At 36.3% G+C, this 16,773-nt stretch overlaps 2 protein-coding genes across 2 annotated transcripts in view; one reads left to right on the top strand and one right to left on the bottom strand.

Moving 5' to 3' along the window:
- The window catches only part of syd (JNK-interacting protein syd), a 47,925-nt gene extending 44,648 nt beyond the window's left edge, over positions 1-3,277 (bottom strand). The window contains 1 exon segment of the mRNA XM_074099987.1: positions 2,283-3,277. Within this exon segment, the coding sequence (XP_073956088.1) occupies positions 2,283-2,612 (330 nt within the window). The 5' untranslated portion in view covers positions 2,613-3,277.
- Positions 3,278-3,385: 108 nt separating this feature from the next.
- wus (TM2 and DnaJ domain-containing protein wurst) lies at positions 3,386-15,838 on the top strand. The gene is made up of 7 exons (XM_074100080.1): positions 3,386-3,837; positions 5,176-5,323; positions 6,006-6,207; positions 7,039-7,182; positions 7,979-8,102; positions 8,561-8,644; positions 9,918-15,838. Exons 1-7 carry the CDS (start codon positions 3,577-3,579, stop codon positions 10,041-10,043), a joined length of 1,089 nt encoding a protein of 362 aa, XP_073956181.1. The 5' UTR covers positions 3,386-3,576; the 3' UTR covers positions 10,044-15,838.
- The last annotated feature ends 935 nt before the right edge of the window (positions 15,839-16,773 follow it).

The raw sequence follows: 16,773 nt of genomic DNA, 5'->3' as shown, positions 1-16,773 counted from the left end.
GCTGTACTAATGCAAGAACTGGTTACTTTGGTAAAGATGATTAAAGCACATCGCTAATGAAATAATAATATTTATAACGTCCTAACTACACTTTTCCTAACAATTTTAGCTATAATGCAATAGTACAGAGGCATAACTAAGACAAGTGAAGGCAGCTTAATCCAGTATAAATGCATTGCTCAATAGATAGATAGATTATAAACTTTACAGCCATAGTGGCTTTATAAATCAGTGCTCCAAGTCTTATACACTGAAGTCATAAATTCGAACTAAGCATCATGTCCTACTCACGCTACAGTATGATTACTTGAAGTTAACACTTGACAGATGGGTGTGCATTCAGTCAATTTTCACCTTAGACGTCATACAAATAAAATAGTTTTTACATAATCTGCAAACGTGGGTAGCGGTATACTAAAAATGGCTTTATTTGTATGACGTCAAAGTTGAAAATTGACTGAACGCACGCCCATCTGTCAAGTGTTAATTCCAAGTAATCATACTGTAATAGTGTTAAAAAGGGAGTCAGAGGATCTGTATGATACAAACTTCAAATTTTCCAAAGAATTACTGGCACCAGGGGCCAGCCCCATTGGAAAATATAATAGCGTCTATGATGCGATTGTGTTGATATCCACATAAAATATATTTCCAGCTAGTAGACAGTGAGTATCATTTATTAGCTCCCAATATTTTGACACTACTAGCCTCATGATCATGGGTACACTACATCACATAGAGAATATGTCTAATGTAATTAACAGTTGATACATAATACATATAATAACACACACAAGCGCATATGCCCACACTATAGCCTGCATTGTTTAGAAAGACTTGTGGGGAAGTAAATAATAAAATAAAATCAGTTGCTATTACACGACCAGACGACAGATGATTTAGACGACCAGATGGCCTAGTGGTTAGAGAACCTGACTATGAAGCTTGAGGTCCCGGGTTTGATTCCCGTGTCGGGGCAGATATTTGTATGAAAAATATGAATGTTTGTTCTCGGGTCTTGGGTGTTTAATATGTATTTAAGTATGTATCTATATCTATATAATTATATTTATCCGTTGCTTAGCAAAGCTTGTGTTACCCATAACACAAGCTTTGCTAAGCTTACTTTGGGACTAGGTCAATTGGTGTGAATTGTCCCGTGATATTTATTTATTTATTTATTACAGGTTCCTATTACATAAACGTGACAAGTCTAAATTTCATAGTATCACATTGTGACAGCCACTTTTGTTTCCTGTCTCATTTATGAAATAGGGCCTAGTACAAATAAATAATATGAAGTGTTTACATTTTGTAGCAGTCAATTGTTTATAGCAGTATGATGCCCTTTAGGCCGCTGTGTAATAGTGATAATTCCCTTTTGTTTGATAGGCAAACCTATTAATAAGTGCGTTGTTACACATCAAACAATTACTTGTAAAATCTAATGACAAGACCAGTATAAAACACAAATTAATAACTTACTTGTATTTCCTGTTAATCATGATTACAGCATCAAATTTTAAATTAGAGTTGGGCACAAATTTCATCCATTTTAATAGGTGAAACACAAAAATTTGCCTCACTGCAATTGTTATCCTTGAGAGACTACATTAAATTCATACATCGGCCAGCATTAATTATTGAGCAAAGGAAATGCATTGCATGCTATAATTAACTTCATAACTCACAAATATATAGGGTCATGTAAGCGTGTACATATAATTGTTTTGGTTAGATATTTAACTAAATGTAAACAAACTTCAGCTGCCAGATTTGGTACATTCAAGGTTTTATACATTTTTTTATCTATCATTGTAATACAAACTAGACTAGTGTATTTCAATACAGAAATGTAAATGTTTAGATAGCTTAATGGGGGAATTTCAATATTAAAGACACTAATTGACATTGTTTTGTTTACATTTAGTTAAATAGCTATCCAAACCAAGTATAGTTTGCTACACTAACGGGTAAACAATGACATAAATTCTCTCAGGTCAAGTGCCAAATGTGTTTAACGCCAAGCAGCAATACAAAGGAAACTAACATAATTTAAATATGCTTAATTTTAAAATTAAAGAGTTCATTTACCTTACGTCTTAGATAGTGTATCGGGTTGCACATGTCATTTGAAAAACAAAAACTAAATAAAATATAAAGTAAACAACAGATTAGCCGAAAGATGCAATGCAGACTAACAGTTTTTATTGATAACCTTGTGAACCGAAACAAAGGAATGCATAAATGCAACCAAGGTTTCGGTGTGCATTGTTGCTTACCTTCTGTTCCGCATGCTTCCTGGAAGTCTTCTCGCGCTCGTACTGCGTCACAAGTTGCTCGTTGTCTTCTCGCAGCAGTTCCAGCTCCACTTCATGCTCTTGGTTCGTCTGGTACGCGGAGTCCAGGCACTCCAGGACGTTCACCAGCAGGGGCATCAAGGTCTTAACGACATCCTCGTCGTACCTCGCTATCATGCGCTCGAACTCCTGGTAAATACTCCCAGCCAACGTCTGCACCTTCTCCGACATCACTACGTGAGAATCTTCGTGCGTGCCATATATCGTCTCCGCCGTGACATAGCCACTACTCGCGCTGTCCTCGAAATTCATGATTGCTACGACCCAGGACAACCCGCGACAAATTACGTTTACCCCTCACAAGGACGTTCAATGAATTTTACGCGAAAACATGTTAGACAACTGATTTGTGTATAAGACGTCCCGATGACGCGATCGATGGTGACTTCAGTAAATTATCGTGCAAGGCATTTCAGTGGTCATTTGAAACGTGGCCGTATGGTGCTGTGCAAATATGCAGCAGAAAAGATCGGAAGGAAAGATTTTACGTTCACACCATTTGTTTGACTGACGTACGAACGTATTTATGCTATACGAAAAAAAAAGTTTCTTTAACGATTGACGTTGTACACTTCCGGATGTGATCTGCATTTAGAATTTTATCTTTAGTTTAGTTTTGTGCAAATATAGAAAGTGTGTGTCATCAAACGAAAAACTATTTTTAAATTTAATTACGTATTAATGATATTTTAAGATTGATTTTTGTAGCGTGTTTCAATTTCAATTAAAACTTGTGTAATGTGTAATAAATGATTTTTAGCGTATGAAACATAGAGATACGGAAGAACACTTGTGAATACTGAAAAGCATTGACCTTAATTATTTGCTTAGGCACTACTAATAGCTGAAATATAGAACACGTAAATGGTTGTGTATTGTTTTTTTAATTCAAATTGCGTGCCATTAAACTAACTGTTTCATTTCACTCGTCCCACTCTGCAGTGTACGTTAACCATGTTACAAAACACGAATGGCCTGGCAACACTAAACTTTTTTTTTGTAATGTCACCAAAGTCACGTCATGTCATCACATCGAGTCGCGTCAAACTTTTAAAACTGCTGAAAATTTAATTCAGCGAAATAATCTTTAGCAAATACATCAAAATTCTTGGTATAAGAAGCTTCAAAATCTCTAAATGAAACTTTGATTGTAATTTGTTGGGTTTTAAAATTTAAAGTGTAATTGATACTGCTCTTCACATTTTCTCTAGTTAAAATGGTTATAAAAGGGAGCAGTATTCCTGGTAAGAAGTCCGTACTCGTGGCGTACTTGCTTTGGCTGTTTGGGGGTATATTTGGCGTGCATCACTTCTACTTGCGTCGGGACCGCCATGCGTTTGTTTGGTGGACTACTCTCGGTGGTTTCGGCATTGGGTGGCTCGGCGAGATACTCAGGATCCCACGCTACGTCCGTGACGCGAATGAAGACCCAAAGTACATGGAGGAGCTGGTTGGCCGAATGGTCAGGAACAAGAAGGTGAGGTTAATTTACTGTTGTTATGTTAATTATTTAGCTGTAACCTACTTTTCGCGGTCAGTACCCTCTACAGTGTAATTTCAATTTCAATAAGAAGTACTTACTTTACAATTTGTTCGTGACAAGTTCCGGTGTGGGCTGGCCTTAAAAATTAATGAGGAAAAATACAGTTGTCGATATTGACACATTTAAACTCGGAAAATGCAAAGTTTCATACAACTTTTATGTCTGTTTAGGTCTGTAACTTAACTTAAGATTTGAATGCTATTTATGTCAAGAACATTAAACAGTATTTAAACTGTATTGTATGTACATTGTTGTTACTTTTATTATACTAGTTTTTTCTTATTTTACTACAGTCAAAACTTTATAACAACATCAAAGGGTTAGCAATATTTGGTTGTTGAAGACCATTGGTTGATATAAAGTGTTATAACCAAACACCGGATTGATGGGGGCAAATATGTACTAGAGCTAGTGATTCATTAAAAATCAACTAAGTTTATCATCATCAATAAAAAACAATTTTAACCATCATTATCATAAGTTATGGCTAAGTATGAATACTAACATCATATTGTCCATAAGCTAAAAGTATGTTATATCAAGATTACATTTGAATCCTCAGGGTAAATTAATTCACAAAAAACTTCAAAGGTCAGCAGGGCTACTATGAAACTTGAAGTATGTGTTGTACCCTCTGTCACTTATACTATTTAATACAAGAGCGAGAGGGATGGTACAACACAAACTTCGAGTTTCGTAGTAGCCCTGCAGCATTTCAACTTTAAAAACATTAAATGATTGGTTATCCAAAAAAAAAAATAGAAATGAGTAGTACAGAAAATATTTGTCAACACTGTAAAATGTTTGAATTTGCTCCAATTACTACAGTTGACCTAGAAAAGTCATTTAGTTGGCTAATATAGATATTGTCGCCCAGGTGACGAAGATTCAAATCTGAAACCGTATATTATGAAAATTATATAAAATATTAAAGAAAAGTTTATTTTTGTGTATATACATGTTGTTTTTTTTTAATTAAAATTCCTAAAATTACACAATGGTTGTATGTCATTTTTATCAATATCAACTAATAAAATTAGTTTAATGTGTCCTCACTGCAGATTTGCAGCCATCAATCCGCTGTTTGGTTATAACCAGTGTTATTTTGGTATATAAGAGAATGTTGGGATCTTGTTCTTGGTTGTTACATCCAATATGTCATTATAACTGGTGTTGTTATAAAAGGTATTGACATAATCACATTGTTGTTAGTAAGAGACTGATTTAGTCACCAAAAGCTTTAAAATTATTAATGTCATCGTCATTTTGCAGCCCCCATTCTCGATGAACCGTTTCACGGGGATGTTGATGATTGGGTACTCATGGGGCCAGTTGATGATGCAAGCTGTGCCGCCCGATGAGTTCTGGGGCATCAACCTGAAATACTTGTATCTCCTGATACCTTTTGTTGCTAGTCTCGGTAAGTACATTTAATTAATGCTTGATATTTTATTGCACATAGAAGGTTTCATAGGTGGTATGACTTAGAAGTAGATCAAAATGCACACTGTTGGGTGCTGCAATTATGATTACAATCACAGAATTAAAACTTTTTGTCATTAATTGATTATTAATCATTAATTAATGGATAGTTGTTAATTGATTAATATTTTTTATTATTAATTTTACTCTGACTTTATATTGATTACATACTATGATTAATAGTAGATGCATGTTTTATAAATTAGCTTTTAAATTGGCATTGTATCCATACTATATTCACTTACGAGGAAATAAAAAGATTGTCCTGCCAAAAACAAAGCAAGGGTTGATTCAATTGGATTTTTAGGGTTCCGTAGCCAAAATGGCAAAAACGGAACCCTTATAGTTTCGCCATGTCTGTCTCTGTCTGTCTGTCTGTCCGTCCGTCCGCGGCTTTGCTCAGAGACTATCAACGCTAGAAAGCTGTAATTTTGCACGGATATATACGTAAACTATGCCGACCGACGATTTCCCAGTACCCAATAGTTCATAGGCTAAAATTTTTACTGTACACCCAGTGTATTTTCCATTTTTTTCCAACCTTGAATCCTCTATTTACTTACAGCAAACACGCCTAGAATTTCAGTGTCGATTTAATTAATTCCGTATTGTTTACGCAGGTGTATGGACGGTTGGCAACATCGGTCGCGAGCAGGGTACGCTCAAGTGGCCCCTTCTAGCCGCTTATGCGGTCTACCCGCTGCGTTACTATGTATACGATGAGACCGTGTGGTTCTCTATCATGGTTCTCGCCTCCAGTCTCGCCTTCGACTCGTTCTCGAAGGAGTGGCGGAGGACACCTGTGAGACGGCACTTTTTCAAGTAAGATCCAATAGAAAGTTTCGATGTTGTTACAAAATTACTATTTTTTCCTCACAAGTTTTCTTGATATTTAGTCAAGAAATTTTGGATGTTTTATGCAGTTTATGTTTTATCATCTCGTCCTTAGTGTTAATGATATCTTGACAAAACTGATTTCTTATCCCAACATTCCCAATTATATTTATTTGGATAAATAAAATAGGTAGCAGAGATTGATAGTTCCAGTTTTAATTAGATTGAAATGACAAAAACAGAGAGAGACCGAATATATTCGAAAACACAATTTAAATATTATGACAGGCCAGGATATGACTGTTATCACAGGTTTAACACCTCCCCGTAATAGAGCATCCTGTATTGAAAAGTACAGCAATACAAAAAATATAACAACCTGTACATACAATATATTCAGTAAAAAAAATATGACAGCCTGTATATACAATATATGTTAAGTTCAAGAATACAACAGCCTATATATACATTAAAATAAAAATATAAAGTTTGCTAACTACTCGTAACCAAACCTAATGCATTTGTGAATCTGCAATGTTTGATTTTTAAGTGGAAGCGTGCTGGGCCCATAACCTGATATTTATTTGGATAAATAAAATAGGTAGCAGAGATTGATAGTTCCAGTTTTAATTAGATTGAAATGACAAAGACAGAGAGAGACAGAATATATTCGAATACACAATTTAAATATTATGACAGGCCAGGGTGATCTGTTATCACAAATAGGTTTAACACCCAAATCTTCATTACAACTGCCAGATCTAATGATTTACGCGCGCGAAGCCGCGGGTAAAGTCTATGCTATACTTTATTCGACAGGCGTATCTTGATCCTTGGCGCGGCGGCTACTATCTTCCTCTCGCTCTGGGCCGGCTATCTCTACTTCCACGGCACCATCACCGACAGCGAAGGAGACGAGGTCCCGATCTATGAGGCTTTGCATCATTTCTTCACGAGCCCTTGGTAACTATCTGTCTGAGAGACTATAATGTGCTAGATAAGACAATAATGTGCATAGATAGGGACATTATAGTCTCTGCTCTCAGTTGATAAAAAATATGCATAAACAAATATTCTTTATACCAGTTTGAAGTTGATGCTTCAATATGAACCAGCAGGAGTGGACCAATAGTGGTCTATCTTACCTACATACTATATATTGAGCTTCTATCACTCCTGTTGGCTCGTGCTGAGGCAGCGACTTCGAACTGTTAAAAAAATGTATTCATGGTTTTTGTAGTTGGTTCTAAGATACAATAGTGTAACGTGAACTCCTCCCCTTTTACAAAAGATTGCTTTTTCCGATGCAGAGACGTCCATTATTGAGTACAGTCAGCAAAAAAGCTTGTTGTGATTGGTTTTTTGGAGTCTATTTGTATTTTTTATTTAAATTCCAAATTTGTTACTTTTACGGGTATCCCGTGAAACCATATCGAAAATACAAACTGAGACATGGATGCACAGAAAAACCAGAAAAAGAGACCAGCACTGGGAATCGAACCCAAGTCCTCAGCATTCCGTGCTGCGTGCTATAACCCCTACACCACTGCTGGTCAGGAATCTAGACACGATTTTTTCCTATGCATACATATCTCAGGTTGATAATCAGCACGCAGCACGGAATGCTGAGGACTTTGGTTCGATTCCCAATGCTGGTCTCTTTTTCTGGTTTTTCTGTGCATCCATGTCTCAGTTTGTATTTTCGAAAAAAGCTTGTATTAAAAATGAAAATTTTAACAAGAGCTTATTTTTTTTTTAGGTGGCTGGACGTAAAACAGTGTCTGTATGAGACCTACCAGTACGCGCAACATCACGGCTGGTACGAAGTTTGGAAACAGATAATTGAACTGTCTGATCCACATGGCGAACAGAATGCTTATAAGGTAAGCTGACTCATTTTTAGGTTTCCAAAAAACGAAAGCCATTAAACTGAATTGTCATTCAAACAGATTCAGAAGAAGATTCAATATTTTTTACAATGTTGTTTTTTTATAGATTTGTCTTACAGTCTTTGACAATGACAGCCGTGCTGGTCTAGTTGTGTCTAGTCTAGTGCAGGTCTAAAGCAGAGGATCGTGGGTTCAAATCCAGGCTCGCAGCTGTTCGAAGTCCATGTGCGAAATTATAATTGGTTTGAAATTTACCTCGAGCTTTACATTCATGAGGAAACCTGCACAAACCTAAAATTGATTCAATGTTGAGTTCCCAATCCGCACTAGATCCGCTTGGAAACTACGGCCCAAGCCGTCTCATGCTGAGAGAAGGCGGGTTCCCAGCAGTGGGGCTGTATACGCTGAGATGATGATGATGATGATTGTTTATTTAATTTTGTCGTTCGTAGGTGCTTGGCCTCGGGCCGGATGCGAGTCAGCAAGAGATTACGTCAACATGGCGCCGCCTGTCCCGCGAGAATCATCCGGACAAGGTATTTTTTTATTTTTTATTTTTATTCGACTGGATGGCAAACGAGCAACTGGGTCTCCTGATGGTAAGAGATCACCACCGCCCATAAACATCTACAACCCCAGGGTTTTGCAGATGCGTTGCCAACCTAGAGGGCTGAGATGGGATACCTCAAGTGCCAGTAATGTCATCCTTTATGTAACGAAGGAGGAATAAAAAATAATACGAAGGCACGACTCCAGTAAAAATACGCTTTATTTTAACCCCGAAAACCAGATTAATTTTCGATTTACTGTAAAATTGGATTTTTTGTTGCTTTAAAACAAATAAATAGTTAGTTTATTGAGTTGGCGAACAAATAGCGACTTATGACGTCATAAGTCGCTATTGCCATTGAAACTCTATGGGAGAACTGTTTTGACAGCTCATAAAAAGTACGTCAGTTGATTGGTGATGTCAAAATCCCTATTCGATGTGGGCAAGATTCTTGTGAAGCCCTGTAGGCCCTGTAGCTCATTTACACTCGCGTACGAGTCGCGAGTCGAGGCGCGAGGCGAGGTACGAGGTGAGAGTGTAAATCCCGCATAAATGCGGCATCAAAAACAACTGAACTCGCCACGAGAGTGTAAACAGGAAGCTCATTTACCATATCAACTTTTTTAGTGTTTATTATGTGTCCCGTCACTCAGGGGACATCAGGAATACACTTTCTTAGAAAAATGTTTTCAATTTATATTATTAGCATGCTTAGGAGATGAGCCATGAAGGGATTGCCTTTAAACTGTCACAACCCCTAACTTTTAGTGGATTTGTTCCCTATGTTTTTACTCGGTTGGCGAATATTTTGATTATTTTAAATTTAAACGATGATTGTAGTAATGACATGTGAATTATTTATTTATTAATCGATTTGTTTCTATACATATATATGTATAATAATTATAACATTGTATTTTACATCTTAATAAACAGTTTTAGCCTCTTAAGGTGGTTTTTCACCGGCGAGACGAGACGAGAATTGAAATTTGTATGGCGGGCGCGCGAGAATGCATACAAATTTCAATTCTCGTCTCGTCTCGCCGGTGGAAAATCACCATTAGCCTTTAGAATTTACTGACATTAAAATCTTGCTTGCCAGTTTCTGGTTAAATGTGTGAAACGTGTACATCTTTATTGCCAACTTTATGTATCACATTTTATGCAAAATAAACATATTTGTATTTGTAAATTCATACTACACTACACTAAAAAATCGATTGGCCGAAGTGTGATAAAAGTAATCTCATTCCCCTTAGGTTAAAGACCACAATCTCCGTCGCGCAGCCCAAGAACGCTTCATGGATATACAGCAGGCGTACGAAATACTCTCCAACAGCAAACACAGGAGGCACAGGAGGAACAAAAAGGATAACTCTGAGTAGGGACACTTAGTGAACGGGAGACGTCGCTTTGAACTTTTATGTCAGCGCAGATAGAGCGGTCCGGAGTCCGGAGAACGGACAATACAATATCTGGCCCCTATACCACAAACTTACAAATGCTACAATAGGGAATATTACTGCAATGTTCTGCCGTCAGAGTGCAGCACTAGCACAAACCGTAAACAGTTTTTTGAGTATCTTAAATGTCCGTGGGATGCTATAATATCATAATTATTACAATAAAATGATTGGAAATATAGCTCTATCGTTACAATCGATGTTAATATCATGTTATTTTGTTACTAATAAATATGTCGTGCATGATTTCTATATGTACTAATACTCATATTAAATATATTGACCCGGATAAGTCACGTCTTAAATCGAGTTTAGCTCGACATGTTTCGGGCTAATCCTTAGCCCTTCGTCTTCGGAGCAACGCGACTCAGCGGCTGCTGCAACACGCGCACTGCGCGCCGCCGCTCTGCTCGATTTAAGACGTGAGTTATCCGGGTCAATATATTTTAATATGAGTGAGTCTCACGGTAGTTTCAAAATATAAAGAGAACTGAAGTTGTCATGGCGTTTTGCGCTAGTGTCGCCCCCTGCTTTGCTTAATACACGTTGTCACTTTTTTGTATGAGAAAGTTAACAATTATAACGATTTCTAGCGTTTGTAATTTTTGCGGTACAGAGGCCAGGACCGCTCTGTCTGTAAGAGATCTTTAAATTCAGGAATATACAATCGAAACGGATGAATGATGACAATAAATGAAAACGGCAGTTGGGAACGGTTAAAAAATGGTTTATTCAAAATAAATCTGTAACAAAGAATTAGTTCTAGCGTTGGTTCAAAGCGCTCGGCTAAGCCTGTCACGGAAGAACCTTTTTAATACAAATTAAAATGACAACGAAAGGAGATTAACTGCTTTTATGGGAGTTGGACTAAGTGCTGCCTAAATGTGATGCCGTCTCCGTCTATTCGAACAAAACAAATAGAGATGGCATCACACTTAACCGTCAGTTAACACTAATCAATGGATGGTGAAACAGCCCCTAAGGGTCGGCAATAGGCGGACCGCGGAAGGCCTAGCCTCGGACCGCCAAGTGTCTTTGAATATAGGTATTTACCTACTTGGCTACTTATAACACAATATTTTAGACTATTGCGGTCATTACTAATTTACCAGCATACCCGCAATTCTCCAGTCGTCTCCTGATCATGGCGCATGCGACTGTACCGAAATATCGAGCTGCTCAAAAATCAAGTTACGCGAAACAAAACCCGAATTTAATTCATTAAATACGGTATTTGACTATTTGGTATATGTTTTATAAATTAAAACTACACAATGCCTGTTATCGAATAGAAAAACAATTTTAAGCTACCTTTACAAATAACAAAGTAATAAAGGTTTGAAATTCAAGATTAGACAGAGAAAGACATACTGGCATGTGACGTCACACGCCAGTACCGCCATACTTGCTGCATAGAGAAAACCGTTTGAGAAAGACAGGTATATAGGTTTTTCAAAAAATCACTTTAAATCCAATTTTCAACCGATTTAAATTCTCTTTTCGCTAAACACTATCTGTATATCTATATTTTCATAATAATATTAAGATATGGTAAAATCAGGAGTGGTCAAATACCGTATTGGTTACTTATTTGCATATAAATAAATAATACTTTATCACAAAAAAAAATCTGGACCTTGATAAAAGTTTTAAACAGCATTCTCGACCCTACTTAAAACTGATTGGCAATCCCTGGCCTAGATTAAACACAGTACATTAAGAGCGTTTGTACCTGCTGAGCTGGCAACATTGCATTTTTGATAGTTTTTCTCGATCTACATTTGTTCGTTTTTAAAGAAATAAAAGTCTATCACGCATAATTATTGAAGTAGACATTAACTTATATATTAAGAACAGTTCTATCAGACCACATTTTTAATTATCATTCAATTTTTATGGAATAATCGAGAAAAGCTAACAAAAATGCAACGTTGCCAGCTCAGCAGGTAAATGCTCTTAAGGTCTCTACCCACTACACCGTATCATACCATGTCAGTAATAGGAAAGTGTCAGGCAAAGATCCAAAATTCAAAAACGCAACGCCATGCAGGGAGCGTCAAAAACGGTGCCGTGAAGCTTCCTATGGGTATGACACGCCATTGACATGTAGTCCGTGTTGCGTTACATTCCGTGCCAGATACGTTCCTATTACGGTCATGGTATGATACGGTGTATAGTGTACAGACCTTAATGCTCCGTAGGCCTCACTAGGCTAAACTGTACGTACTCTAAAGCGCTTCAGAATCTATCCCAGGAGTCATAAAAAAATAAAGTTTTGATGAGTACTACATCATTTTATTTGTTACGACAAAGTATTACGCAACACAAAATTACAAAGTATTATTATTAGTAAAGCAAGGAGCTCATTAGAAGTATTTTCATTCCTGGGCAGCATTTGTCCCAAACTTTGTCAATCTCCTTTGGTTGGTTTGTGGTCTCCTTTATTATGTTGGGTTGCAATTCAGATAGTTTGACTGTACTAACTCGATTTTTATTGCATGCATTCGTCGGGCGACAAGCAAAATAAGTCACTAACTGCATAAAAAGAGTAGTGGAATATTAACCTTACGATGCTATGCATAAGTTTGATTATTCCTCTTGACTTTAAGTGGTAATTAGTGACTTTTGCTTGTCCACCGACGAATATTAATAACCGTGTAACACGGTGGCTTTGATAAAATACTATTAGTTTGATCGTTTTAAAATCGATGTCCATAATATGTGGGTTTTCCACTTGTAAGGATGCGTTTCCACCAGAGATGTGTGAGGAATGTTTTTCATGAATCAATAGAAACGCTTCATTTACCTATCCTCGCACAGCACAGCTCTAGTGGAAACAGCTGAGTGGAGGATCTATGGAAATATTAACTGGAGTTTTCAAAACGGGAATAAAAACGAGCAAGTTCGTCGTCAAATTCAGTTGAAAGTCACCCTGTTTTATGGAATCAGTTTTTGTATAGAACGTTTTCAATAATGAGGGTTTTCACAGAGGTGAAATAGCGCTAGATGGCGTTAGTATCGTGATTTCCGTTTGACGTTTGACGTTTGCTCGTGATTGGTTAAATAACTAAATGAGCCAATCGCAAGCAAACGTCAAACGGACCTGACGATACCAACGCCATCTAGCGATATTTCGCCTCAGTGAAAACCCTCATTGCGATAAATGCATTTAATGAGCGGTAAGTGTTGTCTGTAGGAAAAAAAGGGGCGTTGCCTAAAGGCGACTCCTGTCGTATGAGTTTCATTTATTCTTTTGTTAAATTCATTCGCTGTAACTCTTGAAACAGTATGACTAAGTAAAGTTTAATAGCGACGTTTGACATGTTCAGGGGGCTACTACGAAATTCGAAAATCGAAGTTCGTATCGCACCGTCCCTCTCACTCTCGTGTTAAATAATATAAGCGTTAGCGGGACGGCAAGATATGAAGTTCGAATTTTGGATTTCGTAGTTACAGGGACTATCGACTATTATGGAATAATTTTAAGTACTCTTCCATGCTGGTCACTTCTGCTTCTGTATCCACCAATCACGAGGTAGGCTTTACAGCCTATCAGAATCAAGCATCAACTTTAAAAACTGCCAAATGTTAAACTAAATCAAACGACTGCTCAATATTAAAAATATTTTATTCGAATATGAAGAATCGTTATGGTTAGTGATTTGATTAATTTTTAACCTTTGTTAATATTGAAATAATATTTTGTATGTTTAATTTATAATAGCGAATGTATTTTTTGATATAAATATTATTGATAATTAGATCTGGGTTTTAAGGCTATTGTTTTATCTAAATTTTTAGAAAGTATTTTTTCTGAACTCTAAGTCCGGTCGGCCAAGTAAGTGCTTTATCAATTTTTGAACAACTTTCTAGGAAATAAAATGAATACCTATCTCAGTATAGTCAAACTTTCAAAATGACAGAGCCGTCTTATCTATATATTATATTTTTATACAAATTATGTTCAATCTTAAATTTCTTATTCGAGTGGATCTCCTGATGGTAAGAGATCACCACCGCCCATAAACATCTCAAATTGGTAGACGTTTTATTTGACCGACTGTATACTTATTCTTATTAGTTTGTAAGATAATGGACCTGTTGCACTTCAGATCAATGCATAACATTCCAAGCTAATCGACTCACAACCACGCCCAGGGGGGCAACTACGAAAATACGAAATTCGAAAATCGAAGTTCGTATCGTGCCGTCCCTCTTACTCTTTTATTAAATAATATTAGCGTGCGGGACGGCAAGAAACGAAGGTTGGTTTGCCAACGTCCTCGCTGTACGTATGTTTACAGTACGATTACTTGGAGTTAACACTTGACAGATGGGCGTGCCTTCAGTCAATTTTCAACTTTGACGTCATACAAATAAAATAGTTTTTACATAATCCGTAAACGTGGGTAGCGGTATACTAAAAATGGCTTTATTTGTATGACGTCAAAGTTGAAAATTGACTGAAGGCACGCCCATCTGCCAAGTGTTAACTCGAATTAATCAAACTGTAATATACGTTCCAGAATATAGCCGTCATTCATTAGATCTATCGTGGCAGGCGAGGTATTCAAATATTTCCGAGCATCATTACATTTGAATAAATTTGTTACACTGTATAACGTGTATACGGTTTCCAAAATGTGAGTTGAATGTACAACAGGTTTCATATTTATAACTTGGTAATCGCAAATAACTCGAATTATGCATTTACTATGCCAAATCTAGTAATATTTGAATATTTAAAAATACGTTAAATACTAACTGTATCATCTGTTAATAACTAAAAAAAATGTCTCCGCTAATTATAAGTTGGGAACTGTCTGACAAGGTTTGGACATTTCAGCAGACCTTCTTCAGGGCATGTGCATTATTTATTATTATTATAAATCATATGATTAACTTAACATGTTTAACTGAGAACAGGTCCTATCCTGGGTCGTGTCACATACTTATATGTATAAATATTTTTTGGATTTTTTTACTATTTATTGAAAGTTCACAAATTAGCCGTTTTTAAAACATTCCCATATAAGTGATCTATATTTTGATTACATTGTATTTTTTAAAGCATTTAAAGATTGTAATTTTTATGAAATATTTGTAAGACATCATGAATCTATAATTACATATAAATACATTATCTTTTCTTTCCTATTCTAAGACAAGATTTTTGCTAACCGTACTTAGTTGCATTTTCATTGGAGCTCTATACATGTATCAATTTTCAAATACATTGGACAGTTGAAAGTAGATTAAAATTTACTTGATTAGGTATATTATTTATTAGTTACAAACAAGGGGAAGCTAATTTGTGGGTGTTAAAAATGTTTTTTTTCCAACAAAAAGTTTTTATTTGTACTGAATAATGAGGCTGTATTTAAGTCCGTCCAATATTATTATGTGTGTTTATTATTACACAGGCGATGTACTTTAATTTCCGATACAAGTTTTGGTATTTACATTTAACAAAGTTTTAGCCAGGGCCGCATTTAGGGAAGGGCATCCCAAGCAGGCAAGATAAAAAAATGATAGTTTCAAATTTCATCAAGACATTAATTTTAAGGTTTTTTTCAGAATTTTTTCGCTTTCGTGGACTTCCACTCCTTAATTGCCCTAAGGTTCCCAGACCTCTAAATCCGACCCTGATTTTTGCTAATATGTATAAACGTATTTTGATATAATTTATTTTACTAATTATAAATCAAGTAACTGAATTATTTTGTTTTTTTAAGGAAACCCTTTCGCTTGCAACATTAGGTCCAGATTAAATGCTGACACTGCTATAATTTTGACTGAACTATACTTCAACTATAATAATATATTATACCTCTATTAATCCCATAAGCGAACCATCCCTAGACTATTACGTACGTATACTTCTGTGTGACTGAATGAACTAAATTCTAAACAGTGTTCAATTAGTTTGTTATTAGGAACACAGATTTCAGTGGATAAATATCTTAATGAGCCAATCGCAAGCAAGACTGAAACGTCAAACGGACTTCACGATACTAACGCCATCTAGCGGTATTTCACCTGTCGAAAAACCCTAAATTATTATATAAAAACCTGCCTCTTAACTTGAGCAACAGATGGCGCGCAAATTCACACAAATATCAAAACTAAATAGAGAAATAAAAATGTTATGAATTTTATTTTATTTATTTGGTACTCAAATTTTACTTTGTTATATTCTTCGTTATATATCGGTTAATTGTGTATGCAATCATATTGCCAAACTCGTGTTTTATGTTGTTGAAATCTTATATACATACTGGGTAGAAGGTTCCAAGTCAAAATGAAGAAGTAAGTAGGTATCAGGGCTATATGAAATTAAAGCTTCAGTACCACAGGGATCGGTGCTTGGTCCAGTGTTGTACTCAATATATACCGGCAGCCGATCGTAAAATCCGCCTAGTCACGAAATTGCTAGGCATATCGTGAAATGGCGCCTTTTCATGGTAGGTATGCCTAAAAGTTGGCCAGGCATATCACGATGAGCAACGCATTCGTCGATATTCCTAGCTCTATACCGGGCACATCGTGATTATGCCGAAAAAAATAAAAAATTAAGTACGACGAGCGAAGCGAGGAGTTGTTAGTATGAATTGTAACCACAACGCACGAGCCGAGCGAGCGAAGCGAGCGT

The sequence above is a fragment of the Choristoneura fumiferana genome, chromosome Z, assembly GCF_025370935.1.
Source record: "Choristoneura fumiferana chromosome Z, NRCan_CFum_1, whole genome shotgun sequence".
In the NCBI taxonomy this organism is placed as follows: Eukaryota; Metazoa; Arthropoda; class Insecta; order Lepidoptera; family Tortricidae; genus Choristoneura; species Choristoneura fumiferana.
The sequence above is the reverse complement of the archived record's forward strand: the minus strand, read 5'-3'. Positions and strand labels throughout refer to the sequence as shown.